General features: G+C 32.7%; 1 protein-coding gene across 1 annotated transcript; it reads left to right on the top strand.

The window, feature by feature from the left end:
- The first annotated feature begins 1217 nt into the window (after positions 1–1217).
- Positions 1218–19323, top strand: LOC110099750 (zinc finger CCCH domain-containing protein 56-like). The gene is made up of 3 exons (XM_020827005.2): positions 1218–1242; positions 1711–2506; positions 18280–19323. Exons 2-3 carry the CDS (start codon positions 1714–1716, stop codon positions 18534–18536), a joined length of 1050 nt encoding a protein of 349 aa, XP_020682664.1. The 5' UTR covers positions 1218–1242; positions 1711–1713; the 3' UTR covers positions 18537–19323.
- Positions 19324–19865: the final 542 nt, after the last annotated feature.

Raw genomic sequence — 19865 nt, 5'->3', positions numbered from 1 at the left:
CCTGCCTCTATTATCCAATCTGATCAAGGGCCCTCTAACGGACCTCTTCAGCAGCCAGTGCCAACGGATTTGGAAAGCAATACCTCAGCCCAGATTTCGTACCGAGCATCGATTCATACAGATGACATAGCTTGAGGAAGAAGCACCTGGGAGGAACAACACATGCTACGTCAATAGGCCAAAAGGCCACGACGACCGCCTCAGCATTACACTCCAGGCACTGATGCATTGCCACAGAGGCCACGTAGGCGACGCTAGTTCAGCTGTTTATGTATTTCATGCTTATGTTACGGATTATTTAGTTTCAATATGCTTATGTTATGGATCCTTTAAATTAGTAGCTTCGACTTTGTTGGATCAATTGAATTACTTACCTCTTTTTTCATATATATTATATGATGCACTTTCTATTAAAAAAAAATTTATACTTAATTTCTATAACATTAATTATCGTTCAAACAAACTATGCAAAACTTAGCCAAGTTTATATAAGTTAATTTTGGCTATACAAAATCTCAATCCAACCCGCAAATAATCATTAACTATAAATAGGTCCACTACAACTGATCTTTCAGACTAATTTTAGAGGTTGTTTTTCGCGTTTTCTCTTACGATCAATTGTGTTACAAATATATCAAAAAATTAAAACAAATTATTTATGAAAACAAATTAAAGCCTTACCCTTACCCTAAACTCTATCGATTAACACACACCATAATAGTAGCAGGAAAAAAATTTCTGGAGCATAAGTCGCCCGTTAAACGGGCGACTTATGCTCCAGAATTTTTTTATTCTGCACTAAGTCGCCCGTTAAACGGGCGACTTATAAATCGTTCGTTATTCAGGCGACTTATTGATGCAAACATTTCTTTGCCATGTCATCATAACGACTACTATCCTAGTCAGCATAAGTCGTCGTTTAAAGGAGTGACTTTGCCTATATTTAAATTTTTTTTAGGCATGCTTAAATTGTTAATACAAATATAAATCATGCTTATTCTTAAAAATTTCCCGAGAAAGCCACTGCTTACTCCTTTCCACCTCGTCGTCGCTTCTTCGGCTCCTTCGTTGCGGCAAATTATTGGGTCAGGTGACCGAAGCCATCTCTCCGTTCGGTCCCCAATGGAAATGCGACATCTGTTAGGCGTTTTTTTAATTTATTATTAACGCTTTATGTCTTGTCAGATTAGCGACCCGACCCGATAACGCCTAACGACGAGAGCTCGCTCGCTCGCTGTGAAGGTAACTTTCTCCCTTTCGCGTGGTTCTTTGGTCAAATTCCGTAAATCCGACTTCTACCTGGATTAGGATTAACCGGGATTTAGCGGATTTACGCCGCAAATCCGGGATTTACGGATTTGCCGGATTTAAGGCGACTTTTTTTGCGTTTGGCTGGATTTACCGTAAATCCTGCTTAAAAATCGAAATAAATCCGATACCAAACACCCCCTAAGTTATGTCATCAACTTTCGTGAAATTTCCCGAGTTCCGCACAGTGCAGGCGTCACCCTGAGCTTCATCTCGATTCAAGAACAACGTAAATTCTCAATCTTTATACTCCTCATAGTCTACCCCCTTTCTTCTTCCCTCTTACCTCTCCTTCATCTGTTCTTTTGAGCTCTTGTTCAGCTCCAACACTATTTCAGCGATCCTGACTTAAGCTTTATCTTTTATGTGTTGAAATGTTTGGAAATTGATTAATTTCGGCAGCGCATGGACTGTGGACGGTGGTCTGGCTATGCAATTGAGTTGATTCCAGACGGCTCTGTTCCAGTTTACTCAGATCCAGTGCTCTCGCCATCGTGTGATCAATCAATTTGGGCCACAGAGGATGATCACCGTTCTTTGAATGGCGATTCCTCTCTGGAGACCATCCTGCATCGGTCTCAAGACGGCAGGCAGCAGCCATCACAGCCCTTATCCCGGTCAGGCAGTGAGCAATCTCCGAACAAGATGCCCGGAGGCTTCTCCCATGGAGACGCGGTATTCAGCAACAGTAATTCCAAGGCTATTGGGAGACTGTTCTTTAAGACTAAATTATGTTGTAGATTCCGTTCTGGAACATGCCCATTTGTCACAAACTGCAACTTTGCCCATGACATGGTGGAGCTTCGGAAACCGCCTCCAAATTGGCAGGAAATTGTGGCCGCCCTTGAAGTGGGTGAAATTTTGGAGCCAAATGAGGAGCACCATATACCAATCCTGACTTCCGCTGTTGTTGGTGATGGACATAGATCTTACAAGGGGAGGCATTGCAAGAAGTTTTATACTGATGAGGGTTGCCCATATGGTGATATGTGTAGCTTTCTGCATGACGAGGAGTCAAAAGCTCGAGAAAGTGAAGCTATAAGCCTTTCACCGGCCGTTGGAGGTGGAGGGCATGGAGCTGGAGGGAATGGATCTAATCAGAAACCTTCCAATTGGAAGACGAGGATTTGTAACAAGTGGGAGATGACTGGGCACTGCCCGTTTGGCAGTAAGTGCCACTTTGCCCATGGCACTGCAGGTAAAACTAAATGTCTTCTTTGCTCTCTATAGTGGCACTTGTTATATTTGATGAAAGATTATAGGCCCCAAAATTTTAAGTAATATTTGATGCTGTTAGAAGTTTCTGTTTCTCTCGAATTTCAACTATGTTTCTTGAACAACTAAACCAATTGGCTCCTTCAACCTAATATGGTATACTTTTTATCCATGAAAAATCGTACCAAGACAATTGTTTTGTTTAAGTACGGATTTCACAGGAATTTGAGGCGGTCTTTCTATTTATCATGAAGCTTTTACTTCTTTGCATTGCAAATTTTGAATTTTTTATTTAATCAAATAACAATATAATTCTTGAATCATTACAAATCTTACCAAGCTAAAATGCTAAATAGCATTGAACCAAGATTTTTCCATTACTTTAAAACAACGGTAAATTGAAATTTACAAATCCAATCAAAACTATTATTCATTCACATTATATTTCGTTTTTCATTGTTAGTTAAAATCTGGCCAAATTTATAATTGTAGATGCATGCTCTGTTAAAAATTTACTCCATAAAACTGTTAAATTGACAATTTCTAATATGGGTATAATTTCAACATTTAGCAGCATATAATTTAATCTAAAATATTTGCTTGTTGTAATGACTATCGCTAATTCAGTGAACAAAATAGCACAGAACATGAGCTTATACATGTCAAACTTGATTTCCATGGCATGTAATTGGAATAAAGTAGTCAAACTGAAGGATTAGTCCAACATGGCATTATCAATCATATGCTCTAGTGCTATGTTGCATGAAAAAATAAAGTGACTTTTGTCTGGTCATAAATAATTCAAATTTGTTGGAGGATGAACATAGTCTAGGCATTGTAAGGTAGAACGAAATCCTAGTTCATTCAATTTTTTTTCTTAGTATGATAGAAAATGTGGGAGATAATCCTTTGTATGCAATTAATTCAAGACTTTAGCATAAACTTTAGCTTAATGCTTTATTCTTTAGGCCAAAATATAGATAGAATGGATCACGGTTATTTTTATTGAAAATAAAACTAACATGGACACGAGAATATGACATAATTATATAAATATGGCATAATAGGCCATGGATATAAGTTTTTTCATAAATTATTAATATAAAATGTGTAAACAAAATGATTAATATCTATATTTTTATAACAAAATATTATAAAATCAAATATAATATCATATGCATTGCACAAAAAGCTTAAGGACAAAAAAAAAGATTAACTACAATTGCATTTTAATATTTTATTAAGTGCATTTAATTGTCAACAACACACCAATATTAGCATTAATCATTGGGCATGACTTCATCAGTGTCATACTATATTGTCCACACAAAATGCAAAAAAAAAGAAAAAAAAAGAAAAAAAAAAGAGAGTATATAATCTTCAAAATGTCTAAAGAATCATGTACACATTGATTTACCATTAATTGATCAAACATAAATAGTGTCAACATCATCACCATTAGCATCAATGTTCTTTCCAATAAAAGCTTCTCTATCATTGATAAAAATATATTTTGCTAAACTAGCTCATAAAATAAATACACTTCATCATTGCGTCCCAACTATGTCGTGGTGTGCCTTAGTTATGCTGGCACATTTCAGAGGCATGTCCATGCTGAAGTGTTTGTGCTTTATAGACAGGTTCTTTTTTTATTCGAATTTAATCAAATCTAAGGCCTCCAAATGTAGAAATTGAATTTGTTTGTTCATTCTCTTCCATAGAATATATTTGCAAGTGTTAGAAAGGAAAAAAAAGGTAGAATAAAATCCAGAGCTTTTTTATTGTCTAAGTATTTTTTTGATTAATGGTTTTTTAAAAATATCTTTGTCAAATAGCTAAGGCTTTGTTTTTTTTTCTCTCTAATTATTTATATCTGCTTTATCACTTTGAAGGCCTCCGCCTTATATTGATAATTTTCATACGTACTTTTTATTTAAAAGCGGGAATGAAGTACTTTAGTGTCATATCCTATCATTAGGAAATATAGCTCTTCTAATCACTTAGAGTAGTCGGCTTCTCAGTTCTCTAAACATTGAATAAATAATTGAAGTAGGAAGCACGAACAATTTTGGAAGCCACCTACAGCACAATGCTTAGCATGAACACTTTGGCATGCTTATAAAAAAATAATGAAAGATTAACCTAAATATCCCCTCTGACCCTTGCTGACATTTTCATTAGATGGGATTATTAACTACATCCCCTTTCTTTATATATATATATATATATATATATATTTCCTCTTTAATTTTGTTGTTTTATGTTTTATCTTCTTTGATAGCATGATTCCTCCACAATGCCATCAATACTGTCAATACTCAATAGTATGCTTTCAAAGAAATGCGTGTTGCAATTGATTGCTTCATCCTAACATAGTACCATGCCATCAGAAAGAGCGTCAGAGTGTCATACATCAAGTATTTTTTACCAATTACAATTGCAATTCTTATCTGACTCTGCCAAGAATTACTACTATTTAATTGGAGCATCATGACTTTGGAGCTAATGATTATCTAAAATCGCTACCAATAGCTGGTCTTTGCTTGACATTAGGTGATAAAAATTAATCAACTTGATCTTGAGGTTGACTTAGATCTTAGTGGAACTCTTCATAGATCGAAATGGAAGTATCCCCTAGTGGGTGACAAAATTGTTAGTTATGGACCACCTCACATTAGAAACCATGCTTGCTAATTAACTCTTGGATTGTGAATTCATTTCCTATTGCAAAGCAATCGGGCTTAGACTCCTCTATGGATTACTTCAATATTACAATTTTAGTGTTGTAGAGGATCATTCTATTTGCCGAGGTCCTTCACACCTCTTGCTTTCATTCTATTTGTCAAGGTCCTTCACACCTCTTGCTTTTTGTTGCGCTTTGACTGAACTTGCTGACGTTCTAGGGTTCTTTGCCTCCTACACATGGAGTTGCTCAACAGTCAATTGTTTGGCAATTTCAGGCCTTGTCATTCTCTCTTTGCCATCTTTAAATGCTCAACTTTTTAATTCAACTCGATATTGGCTGTATAGAATCTACTGTTGATCTCCTTAATGAAATCTTTAACAAAGAGTTTGATTTTTGTCTCTAAGAATCCTTTGGTTAAGAGATTTAGTTATAACAAGCATTCTATTGACTCTTCATCATTGGCAATGCTCTTATTGGGTGGATTGGTTGCACCCTCTCCTTCCTTAATCTCCCTTGGTCTCCACTTACTCTTCAAATTGTTATTCATCCGAGATTAAGAACTCATTCTAACATTCTAAATGATGACTTCATTTCCCAAGTTGTTTTCTTGCACACCGTTGGTTAGCTTCATGCCCTTTCACGTCTTGATAGTTGTAGCAGGTGCAACTTCATCTGGGATTATCACCTTGCTAAAAGCTTGCTCTATGTGAGAAGATGCATTCATTTGCCTCACTTGCACTTATGATTGGTTGCTCTTGCTCGATAATTTTTGGCTCTCATGTGATTGTTAAACTCATTCGATAATTTTTGGCTCTCATGTGATTGTTAAAATCATTTTTGAATGAGGTCAATCTCTCTTTTTTTGTTAGGTTACAAGCCATTAGGTCTTCCCACCTTAGTGTAGAAGCCCATAGGATCTCTTAGAAGGATACCCGATGGCGTGGCATTGGCAAGCTTTAGAGAGCCTAACTCCTTAAGACACCCTTTAGTGGCCTTAGGTGGGTGAAAAGCTTGCCAAATCAAATGTCACATCAATTTTAGTTTAAAGCTCTTACGATGTTAAACCCGTCTCTCTAGTCAATTCAGCTCACCAAGTTAGATTAGATAGGTTGATTTCGATTCAAACCTGCACGATCAATCTACAGCCAGTCTCAATTTAATCTCGACAAAGCAATTTCAATTCAATTTAATTTCATAAAATAGTTTAAATTTAATCTAACTTTCAATGTGATTGATTTGAATCACCCAAGCTAAGTGAGTTGGTTTGGTTCAATTGATTTACATCGACCATTCTAACCCGAGATAATTAAAACGTGTGTTCTTATTAATGACTTGATCGCCCGAAGTCACAATCCCCCCATCAGATCTACTATTACTAAAAGTACACTCCATGTATTTGGTTTTAGATCTACTCAAATGAAAACCTTTAGATTCTATATGGTTAACCTCCATAATCCAAGTTTACTTTTAACTCGCTCTCTAGTCTTATCAATTAGAAGAATATTATCAGCGAAAAGCATACACCATGGTACATCCTCTTACAAATGTCTAGTAGGAACATCCATGACTAAAGCAAAAAGATATGGGCTTAAAGCTGATCCTTGATATAATCCAACTGAAATAGGAAAATACTTAGTCAAACCATCTTGTCTTCGAACACAAGTAGCAGGATACATATCCTTAGTGACTTGAATAAAAATATTATTAACCCCTTTATTTTCTTAAACTCTCCATAGCACTTCTCTTGGAACTATATCATAAGCTTTCTCTAAATCAATAAATATCATATGTAAAACCTCCTTATTCTACCTATACTTATCCAACAAACCTCTCAATAAATGTATTGTTTCTAAAGTAGACCTACCCAACATGAATCCAAATTGATTTTGAGAAACATTAGTATCACGTCATAACCTATGCTCAATAACTCTCTCCCAGAGTTTTAAAGTATGACACATTAACTTAATTCTTCTATAATTCGCACTCTTGTGCATCACCTTTATTTTTAAAAATATGAATCAACACATTTGTTCTCCACCCATCTAACATCTTTTTGGTCTTCAAAATAATATTAAAAAGTTATGTAAGCCAAGAAATTATTTCATCTCATAAGCTTTTCCACACCTCTATTAAAATATCATCATATTCAACAGCTTTTTCACACTTCATTTTCTATAAAGCCTCTCTAACTTCGATTTTTTTAATATGCCGATAAAAAAATATTTATTTTCATTTAGGATGCTAAAATTGCTAAAGTCCCTAAAATCAATCGTATTCTCACAATCCTCATTGATAAGTTTATTAAAAATCTCATTCACCTTTGTTGAATATCCTTTTCTAATAATAATTTTTTTTTTATCTTCATCCTTAATACACTTCATTTGAACTAAATACTTACTTCTCCAATATCTTTGCTTGACTAACTTACACATACATCTTTCACTCTTCTTATTATCTAATATATTATATAAATCATTAAAAACTAAATTTTTTGCATCACATATTACTTTCGCAGACTCCTTATGGGCCTCTTTATATTTTTACCAAATTTTTGAGTTTTTACATCTAAACTAATTTTTATAACAAAGCTTCTTATTTTTGATATTTTCTTGTATATTTTGATTCCACCACAAACTATTTGTACTAATAGGAATTTTTACTTTTGATACTTCATGCACTTTGCAATAATTTTAATATCAATAGTTATTTTTTTCCACATAATATTAGCTTATTGTACAGTTAAAATCTTAAGATCTTGAATCTTACTCTAAAAAATATTTTTATTAGTGTTATTTAGATGCCCCCATCTAATCTTAGCATAATATTTTATTTTATTTTTCATATTCCACATCTTTATTTTAAAATCTAAAACTAATAAGCGATATTAGGTACATAAAATTTCGTTCAGAATAACTTTAGAATTTTTGCAATCTAAACGATCTATTTTTCTTATAAGAAGATAATCAATTTGAGTTTTATTATATCTATTCTTATAAGTGATGACTTGTCAACCTAGCTAGATCATATCAATAAGAGAATGATCAGCATTAACATCTATGAAGTATACAAGCATACATTATATAAATATTATATCACAAACAAGTTGTTATAATCAAAATTCTGTAATCAGTAAGATCAAAGTTCATTCAATACCGACTAAACTCATGATTTGTGTGAACAAAATTCATTTCACATTGATCAAAATAATTTTCTTTTAGGATTCTTAGGTAGGGGCAGTTTTTGTTATTCAATTCTCAATTACAACAACAACAATGAGAAGGAGAAACTTTTGTCCTATTAAGTTACATGAATCTTTGTTCTCCATGATGTCTTATTAAGAGTAAATATTTAAATCTAATAAACAAAGGTCATTTCTAACACTTTCTAACCAAGTCTTTTTAGATCTACCTCTACTTTTCTTAACACAGGTCATATCTAATACATCTACTCTCCTAACCGAGTCATCGGAAGGCCAATATTTTATATGATTGAACAATCTTAGGCTATTCTCTATAATCTTATCTGCCACTAGAGCTACTCCAACCTTTTCACATATATGCTTGTTTTGCATTCTTTCTCCAAGTGTAAAGCCACTCATCCACCTGAGTAGTTAATATCTATAGCAATTAACTTAATTTTATGCTTCTCTTTTAATGACCAACATTTTATTCTATAAAGCATTGCAGGTTTCACCACCATCTTATATAATTTTCTTTAAATTTGAGGGACACTTTTCTATCACACAACAGGCCCGGTGCATTCCTCCCCTTCAACTATCCAATTTGAATTCTATTAATAATATCCCTTATATTTCACCATCACGTTGATCAATAGACCCAAGATATAAAAAATGTGTACTTTTTTTAATAACTTGATCACCCAAAGTTTAAATCTACCCACTAGATTTATTACTATTAAAATTACATTCTATGTATTCAATTTTAAATTTGGTCAAACATAAACTTTTAAACTCTAAGGTTGAATTTCATAATTCAAGTTTTTCATCAAATCCCTTTCTAATCTTATCAACAAAAAGAATATTACCAGTAAAAAAACATACACCAAGGTACATCCTCTTACAAATGTAACATCCATGATATGGGTTTAAAGATGATCCTTTATGTAATCCTATTGAAATAGTAAAATACTTGGTCAAATAACCTTGTGTTTGAACACAAATAATAGCTTATATATACATATCTTTAATGACTTGAATATAAACATTATTAATTTTTTTTGGTGCTCTCTAGAGCACTTCATTTGGGATTTTATTACATGTTTTCTCTAAATCAATAAATATTATATGTAGATCATCTTTACTCTCTCTTTACTTTCTCATCAAAACTCTCAACAAATTTATAGCTTTTATAGTAGGCCTATCCAACATAAATTTAAACTGATTTTGGGAAACATTAGTATCACGTCATAACTTATGCTCAATTTCTCTCCCATGATTTTAATATGTAGCAAATTAGCTTAAATTTCTCTATAATTTGCACTCTTGTGCATCATCTTTATTCTTAAAAATAGAAACCAATATATTCCTTCACTTATGTGACATATTTTTAGTCTTTCAAGTATAAAAAAAATTTAATCAGTCAAAAATTGCTTGATCTTCTAATCATTTTCATATTTTTATTGGAATATCATTAGGTTTTACTATTTTTTTACACTTCATTTTTCTTTAAAGCCTCACCAACTTCGATTTTATTAATTTTACTATAAAAATAAAAATCCATTTTCATGTAGGGTGTCAAGATTACTAAAATAAATCATATTTTCATAATCTTCATTGCAAAGTTTATCGAAATATCACATTCACTTATATTGAATGTCCTCTTTTAAGAAACACTTTTAATCTTCATCCTTAATGCACTTTATTTGAACTAAATCTTTACTTCTTCTGTATCTTGGTATGACTAAATTATATATAGATCTTTTGTCTTCCTTAGTATGTAATCTATTTTATAAATCACTAAAACCTAAATTCTTTACATCACATATTGATTTCTTAGAAATTTTATAGGCTCCTCAATATCTTTTTTAATTTTTTGAGATTGTACATTTAAATCAATTTTCATAATAAAGCTTATTAATTTTTATCTTTTATTGCACTTTTTTTTACTATCAACAATTTTTACTATTAGAAAATTTTCGTTTTGATTCTTCATATGCATACATTTCAATATTCTTAATATTTTCAATTATTTTTTTCACGTAACATTATTTTTCTTATGAAAAACTCAAAATTTAAGATCTTAAATCTTACTCTCAAAAAACATTTTTATTAGCATTTTTAAATTCTTTATTTAATTCTAGGATAGTATTTTACTTTATTTTTAATTTTTCACCATTTCATCTTAAAGTTCAAAAATTAATAAGTGATGTTGTATATATAAACTTTCGCTCGAAATGATTTGCAATTTTTGGAATCTAAATGTTCTATTTTCCTCATAAAAAAATAATTAATATGGGTTTTATTATGTTCATTCTTATAAATAATGAGATGTTCTTCTCTTTTTTTTTAAAAAAATATTAATAATTATAAAATTATGTGAAGAAGGATTCATGTAGCCGACCTCACTTAGTGGGACAAAGGCTTGATGTTGTTGTTGTTGTTGTGCAAAATTTAAAATGCCTCTATCACTTTTATTAGTCACTCCAAATTCATAGCCGTTATGAATGTTTTTTAAAATCTTTTAATACTCTATCAACATGTGCATTTAAATCTCCTCTAGTAAAGCTTTTTTTTTTAAGAGGCATCATTTGTATTAATTTTTTCAAATCATTTCAAAATTTTATTTTTGAGTACATAATTCAATTATGGTTGAAGAGTATAAGCACTTATAACATTAATAATCTTAACATCAACAACAATCTTTAAAATTATAATTATATTTTAAATTTACTTAATGTCACGACTCGGCCCGAGGGCTTGAATTAACAAGGCAGGAACAGACGGTCGGACGGTAGATCAAAATTTTAATTCCTTTAAAACTATCTCGATAAACTTGAAAGAGTCACTAAACATCAAAATATAAAATATCATAAGTACATTTTATTAGGAGCGTTTCTCCTACGATATACGTTTTCACCTATTCTATTCATTTTGATTATACTAAATTATACCTGAAAAATAATTTTCAATAAAAAGAGTGAGTCAAAATAGAACTCAATGAGTAAATCATGCATCTAAAATTATAGTAATCTAAGGCATTAAGAACAATATGCATAATCATTCTATAACATAAAATAAGTATATTTAATCATTTCATATCAAAACGTGCATACGTCATATTTGTCAAATATATCGTATCCTTATCATTTCTTAATAATAATACAACCGTCACATGAGGCACCGTCTAAATTTAGTACCATTAAATGTTCTCCTTTACCATTTCCATTTTCTTTTCCATAACCTTTTCTTTTTAACGTGTATGAGTACATCATCCCCAGCTAGTATTATAAGGAGGCGAGCTTCATCTTTCAACATACATATGCAATCATTTTTATATCATAATACATTGCTTTACTTTAAACTTTAGGCAGTAATATATATAATAAATCATTTAATATGCGAGAGATGAATCATTTGCAATGCAGTAAAGTAAATAACTTGCAATAATAATTAAATGAAATTTAGAAACAATACAATACCGTAACATAGAAACATGCTTACTCACCAGATGAGATGCTTTAAAAGTTCGTTCTTACTCCTTACTCTGATGATGGTAGATTTAATACCTAAAGGAAAACTCTCGTCGTTAAGTTTTAAATTGGTAAATTTCTCTAACTTGTTTAATTATAACTAATTAGTGCAATTAACATCTCAAATATTAGGATTATTCTCATTCTCTAGAATTAACTATTGAATCCACAAAGATCGTCTTATCTCTCAATATATATTACCAAAACTAAAAGTAATATTCCTAACCTAACCTTCTATTCTTTTATTTATCATTTACCTACATTTTATTTTATTATTATAATGTATATCCTATTTAATTTAATTTCTATTAAATATACAAATTATCTCTTGTTATTTTAATCTATTATTCATATAAGTAAAATTTCTTTTTATAAAAAACTATTTTCTCAAATTGAAATAATTTTTCTTATATATATAGTACATATAAATTATTCCTAAAATATAATTTATTAAATATAACTCATATGATTAAACAAAATCTTTCATAACATTTACACACTCTATCCCTCTCTAAGATACATTTTAATAAAATAATCAAATACATAATATTCTGAATTAAAATAAATTTTCCATAACTTTATTATACATATGTGTGTGTGTGTGCGCGCTTATAAAATTTCATATTTTAATATCAATAATTTTATAAATAAAAGAAAAACTGCTTACCTTCTTCCTTCTCCCCAAGCCCTAAAATGCACGCACATGACTTCATTCACCCTCCCTTTCTTTTCTCTATGTTTCCTTCTTCTTCTTCTTCTTCTTCCTCGTAGCCATTTCTCTGTCGTTGTCCGTTTGCTTCAAAAGGAAAGAAGGAAACAAGTATATAACTCACGTGGAGTCACTACTTTTCGTATTCGCACGCATATCCTCGTGCGATTTCGCGTTCGACTTCCACTTGATGCTCCCGCTCCCACGGTCGGCCCGCTCACTCCGCCTGTTTCACGCGCTTCGTTCGGTCCGTCCCCGCGGCTCATTAACTGGCTGGTTCAAGTGAATCGGCCAGACCGGTTCTTACACTTAATTTCTACAATATTATATATAAAATACTTATTTATAATCACACATACTTTTTCTTGTTTGACTCCTACTTGAGTACCAAAATTTAAATTCTCAACTATTAATCTCTTTTGCCTTTTTTCCAACCCATTTAATTTCTTGAATATATAGAATATTCATGTTCTTGTGAATCATAAGATCTATTAATTTCATTAATTTGTATGTAATAATAGTATATTCCAAGTTCCTATCATAATTTTAATTTCATGGACTAGTTTCTTTGCTTACATTTATCCATGATGTGAGAAATCTTGCTTGGTTAACATTAGCCCCCTTACGCCAGTGCAGCGGCTCTTGCCTACTTTTCATTTTGTTTAGACCATACAACATTTTGATTTCGGAAAATGCTCTAACATTAATACAATGTATTAAAATATTCATGTCATGATTGTTTGACAAATTTATGCTAGTTGTTGACTATCTATTGCAATGCTATACTTTCTTATCTAGGGTTTGAGACCCGGCAACGGGAGTATTATAAAGAACTACATTTAATTTTATATAAGATTTTTTAATTGCTATCTGACCGCTATCAAACCAAACATTTGATGATAAGAAAGTTCTACTTACATCTTGTGCATTAATAATTTGATTTTGAGAAAGAACTCCATAATTCATTATCATGCTCACTATTAAGTATCTGGGATCAGCTTTATGTTTCATTTTCTCAATTTACGTTATGGAGTGTTTTTTGTTGTGTTAACTTTATATTATATGGTGTTTGTCTAAATTTTTTTTTGGTGAAATATTTGATGAAGCTATAGTTATGATCTCATTTTCATTGTGTTTTTTTAAAAATGCTGCAAAGCCTTGCTCATGTACGTTGTGGCTTACAGTCGGGATTTTTCTCTCCAAGCTTTAGGGTATTCATTATGTCGGAATGCATCAGGATTAAGAGAATAGAAGGAATTGCACACCAAAGTAGAAGACTTGTATGAATTGCACATCTAACCTGTAAGTTATTAAAAAAATACTAGATAGCTTTTGACATGCCTCAGATCCTCGTTTTATAACCATTGTAAGCCTTTAGATTTCTTAATAATAAAGTATCCAACAACAACAACAACAACATCAAGCCTTTATCCCACTACGTGGGGTCGGCTACATGAATCCTTTTTCTCCATTGTGTCCTATTAAAAGTCAAATTCTCGTTTAAATCTAATAAAGAAGAGTCATTCCTAATATTTTCTAACCAAGTCTTTTTAGGTCTACCCCTACCTTTCTTAACATAAGTCAAATCTAATACCTCTACTCTCCTAACCGGGTCATCACAAGGCCGCCGTTTTATGTGACCAAACCATCTAAGGCGACTTTCTCTAATCTTATCTTCTACTGGAGCTACTCCAACCTTTTCACATATATGTTCATTTCGTATCCTATCTCTAAGGGTAAAGCCACTCATCCACCTGAGCATCCTCATCTCTGCCACACTTATCTTAGTATTATGCTTCTTTTAAAGGCCAACATTCGGCACCATAAAGCATTGCAGGCCTCACTACCATCTTATAGAATTTTCCCTTAAGTTTGAGGGATACATTTCTATCACATAACAAGCCCGATGCATTCCTCCACTTCAACCATCCAACTTGAATTCTGCTGATAATATTCCCATCTATTTCACCATCACTCTGAACAATAGATCCAAGATATCTAAAACGTGTACTCTTATTAATTACTTGATTGCCCAAAGTCACAATCCCCTCACTAGGTCTATTACTACTAAAATTACACTCCATATATTCCGTTTTAGATCTACTCAAGCGAAAACCTTTAGACTCTAAGGTTGACCTCCATAATTCAAGTTTACCTTCAACTCCCTCTCTAGTCTTATCAACAAGAAGAATATCATCAGCAAAAAGCATACACCAAGGTACATCCTCTTGCAAATGTCTAGTGAGAACATCCAAGACTAAAGCAAAAAGATATGGGCTTAAGGCTGATCCTTGATGTAACCCAACCGAAATAGGAAAATACTTGGTCAATCCACCTTGTGTTTGAACACAAGTAATAGCTCCTGCATACATATCTTTAATGATTTGAATATAAGCATTATTAACTCCTTTCTTTTCAAGAACTCTCCATAGCACTTCTCTTGGAACTTTATCATATGCTTTTTCTAAATCAATAAATATCATATGTAGATCCTCCTTATTTCCTCTATATTTTTCCATCAAACCTCTGAATAAATGTATGGCTTCCATAGTCGACCTACCCGACATGAATCCAAATTGATTTTGAGAAACATTAGTATCACGCCGCAACCTATGCTCCAAAACTCGCTCCCATAGTTTTAAAGTATGACACATTAACTTAATACCTCTATAATTCGCACAATCTTGAACATCACCTTTATTCTTAAAAATAGGAATTAACACACTCATTCTCCACTCATCTGGCATCTTCTTAGTCTTCAAAATAGTATTAAAAAGTTTAGTAAGCCAAGAAATCCCTTCATCTCCTAAGCATTTCCACACCTCTATTGGAATATCATCAGGTCCAACAGCTTTTCCACCCTTCATTCTATTTAAAGCCTCTCTAACTTCAGTTTTACTAATACGCCGATAAAAACAGAAATCTTTACTTTCATTTAGGGTGCTAAGGTCACTATAGTCAATCTTATTATCACAATCTTCATTAAAAAGTGTAGCAAAATATCTCATCCATCTTTGTTGAATATCATCTTCTAAGAAAAGTATTTTTTGATCTTCATCCTTAATACACTTCACTTGAACTAAATCCTTACTACTCATATCTCTTTGTTTGGCTAACTTATACATATATATTTCTCCCTCTTTAGTATCTAATCTATTATATAAATCACTAAAAGCTAATGCCTTTGCATCGCATATTGCTTTCTTAGAATCCTTACGAGCCACTTTATATAATTCCCAATTATCAGAATTTTTAAAATTAAACCAATTTTTATAACAAAGCTTCTTATTTTTAATTTTTTCTTGCACATTAGGATTCCACCACCAACTATTTTTACTATTAGGAGCTTTTCCCTTAGATACTCCAAGCACATCTTTTGCAATATTCTTAATATCACTAGCCACTTTCTCCCACATAATATTAGCATCCTCATGCACAGACAAAATCTTAAGATCTAAAATCTTACTCACAAAAATATTTTGGTTAATATTCTTTAAATGCCCCCATCTAATCCTCGAAAAACGTTTTACTTTATTTTTTATTTTATGCCCCTTTATCTTAAAGTCCAAAACTAATAATCGATGTTGGGTACATAAATTTTCACTCGGAATAACTTTACAATCTTTGCAATCTAAACGATTTAATTTTCTAATAAGAAAATAGTCAATCTGGGTTGTACTATATCCATTTTTATAAGTGATGAGATGCTCATTCCTTTTCTTAAAAAAGGTATTAGCAATTAAAAAATTATAAGCTAAACAAAAATCCAATATGGTCTTGCCACCTTCATTCGTCGTTCCAAATCCATGGCCACCATGAATGCTTTTAAAATCATCTACCTCTCTACCAACATGTCCATTTAAATCTCCTCCAATAAAAACTCTTTCTTCAAGAGGTATATTTTGTATTAATTCTTCCAAGTCATTCCAAAAATTTAATTTAGAACTCATATCCAAACCTACTTGAGGAGCATAAGCACTTATAATATTAACAATCTTATCATCAACAACAATCTTTAAAGCTATAATTCTATCTCCAATCCTATTAATTTTTATAACATTATCCTTTAAACTCTTATCTATAATAACACCTACACCATTTCTAGTACGACTCCTACCCGAATACCAAAGTTTAAATCCTAAACTATCAATTTCCTTAGCCTTATCTCCAACCCATTTAGTTTCCTGAATGCACAAAATATTTAACTTCCTATGAATCATAATATTTATTAATTCCATTAATTTTCCTGTAAGGGGACCTATATTCCAAGTTCCTATCCTAATTTTAGTTTCATGGTCTAGCTTCTTTGCCCACATCCGTCCTTGATGTGGGAACCCTTGCCTATTTAACACTGCACCCGGGCGCCGGTGCAGCAGCCCTTGCACACTTGTCACTGTATTCAGGCCATACAACGCGTCGCTTCCAAGGGACGCCCTAGCATTAGCACAATTTCTTAAAGGATTCATGTCATTATTGTTCGACAAGTTTTACGCTGGCTGTCGACTACCTAACGCAACCCTCCATTTTTCTTATCCAGGACTTAGGACCTAGCAACGGCAGTGTTTCTTAATAATAAAGTACCAAAAAAAAAAAAAAAAAGGTCGGCCATTAAATCCCACAAAATCAAAACTCCTTATCGTAGAAATCTGGCACCATCATTGACTGAATTGCTCAGATCCTCAGAGACATGATGCACGCCAAATCAACCTATCGCAACCGCAATACCCTGATAGAACTGAGATCTATTGAAACATTATACGACCATAAAACAGTCTCAACACCTAGTCCAAAACCTCCAAAATACCACCACCCAAAGGTGCAAATTCCAATGGTCATTGAACATAGATCCAACTGCTAGAATCCTTCAAAGGGTCATTCGCAAAAATAGAGATTAATGGAAAATTTTTAGGTCATTATAAATTTAAATCAACTTCATAGTAGGGTAACAACATAGGGCATGCTTTATGAAAAGAAAATATGAAATAAAAAACTCCAATAAAATCAAATCTATTAAAATAATTAAGGGGGATTTATAAACATACCATTTTATTTCTTGCTATATAAATATCTAACACTCAAATCATTAATATTACATGCCTACCACTCATAAAATAAATTTGAATACATGGAATGAAATATTAAAGTTTATAGAATGGTAGAAATGAATTATAGGAGTGTTATATTTGATATTAAAGTTGTAAATAGGTGGTAGACATGTAATATTAATATTTTTGGTGTTAGATATGTAAGTAGCCTGAAATAAAGTGGTATGTTTGTAAATTTCCAAATAATTAATTTCATCTTTCTCTCAAACACACTTGGAGATTTGCATCAATTTCTCATTTACCACTACTAATACAGAGGCAATTTACTCATTATTCTATCCCTTAAAATTAGCGGGCATGGATGAAGTCCGCTATAATTAGCTGAAGTAGAATTGTAAGCTCTGATCCTTTTACAGGCTTAGACTTCCGTTTGCGTTTTTTGTTCTTATATTTTAATGAAGACTTTCGATTTTTAGAAGACTTCATGCACTGCTGAATTATTCCATATTTGATACTGCACCAAATAATATATAGTATGCTAATATTCTTACTCCTGCATACTTAAGAAACTTTTGGTATTCTGCTTCATTATACATCTACGATTGCAGAGCTCCATAGATGCGGTCGCGGGCTAGTACAAATTGAAGCCAACGAGGCTTTGCCAGCAGCCCCAGATACAATGCAGAGCTTTACATCTACGAAGGCAACAACCGATGCTGTTGTTGCTGATGTTTATCATATGGGAGTCTCTTCACAGAGGTCTACTGTAAGCAATCCGAGGCAGAGTCAGAGGCCTATCCAGAAATGGAAAGGGCCATATAATATCAGTAGAATTTATGGTGACTGGATTGATGATATCGATTAGAAAATCCTCTTACTTACAGTGGATGGAAACTTAAAACGATTGAAGAAAACTATTAGGAATAGCTATCTAAGAGTTTTCGTTGTGATCGAATGGATCAACATGGTTTATTACCAAGTAACCATGAAATATAAGCTTTCACGCAAATCTGGCGGTTCATGGCTGTTCCACAGCTACAGATATGGTGCTGCAATATGATGAAGAAAGCAATCGAAACATCACTGTGAGCTTTGCTGTTATATTCCTTAAGCTGAATGAGTTTTCAATTGTTACTGGAACTCATATACTTGGCGATCAATTAAGTATGCCATTTATCTGCCTAGTTTTGTTTGGATTTCTCTCTAAGTGGGCTGTTGTCATTAAATACTGCACTGTATGGCCTTTTAAGTGCCACACCTTCGAAACTAGCGTAGTTTGCAACGATGCTTAGGCTTAGGGTGGTTGGTGGGCGAGCATGGTTGGGAACCTCCCATCCCGGGTTTGAATCCCCTCTACTACGGCCTTGCCTCTTCAGTGAGGCAAAGCAAGTGTGGGCCTGATGCCGGTGGATGACCTCGCTAGGTTCCGCCGAGGGATTAGTTACGCCGTCAACCGCTCCCTTTGGAGTGACAACAGATGGATACTCCTGTGCCAAAAAAAACAAAAAAACTTATTATTCGGACTGCCTGTTAGGCCATGTCTGTTGAGATTTTATTGTAAATAATTTATTTTTATTGGTTCTTTGAGTGTATACTGTATAAGGACTTGGTAACATTATATGGTTTCTTAAGAGTATTTTCGGTTTTATTTCTGTTTATTCTATTAAATTTGTAGAAGGTTGCAGTGAACTTTGTTGATGTTGTTGTGTAATGATGAAATTTTCCTTCAGTTTTGGGGACTAGCCATTTTTTATGAGCTTGATGGCTCTCTCGTGCTTTTTTGAGGGTTTTGTGACATTTTCAGCAATGCACAGTAATTCAAGAAATTATTTTGTGCGAAGTCTGGACATAAAATATTCGTCTGGATTGTGAGTGTATACAGTGTATACATATATACAGTATCTTCACTCACAATCCAGATGGAAACTTCCCGTCCAGATTCCGCACAGAATAATTTCTCCATTAATATAAAGGCCAAAGCTCTTAAGATTTATAATTTTTTCTCAGTAGCTTGAGTTCTGCTTCTCCCTTTTCATACGATGGCATAACGCTTTCTGATTTGATCTATTCATTGATCAACTCTGAGTCGCTGTTGAAAAAAATTGGATTGAGACTTTTTTTTTTAATTTATTAAAGAGGATGAAGCTTTTTAATTATTAAATTTATTTTATGTTAGATGTAATTTATTATGAAT

This window comes from Dendrobium catenatum, unplaced genomic scaffold (genome assembly GCF_001605985.2).
Source record: "Dendrobium catenatum unplaced genomic scaffold, ASM160598v2 fragScaff_scaffold_220, whole genome shotgun sequence".
Taxonomy (NCBI): domain Eukaryota; kingdom Viridiplantae; phylum Streptophyta; class Magnoliopsida; order Asparagales; family Orchidaceae; genus Dendrobium; species Dendrobium catenatum.
Note: the sequence above shows the minus strand (reverse complement) of the source record. Positions and strands in the feature narration are given on the sequence as shown.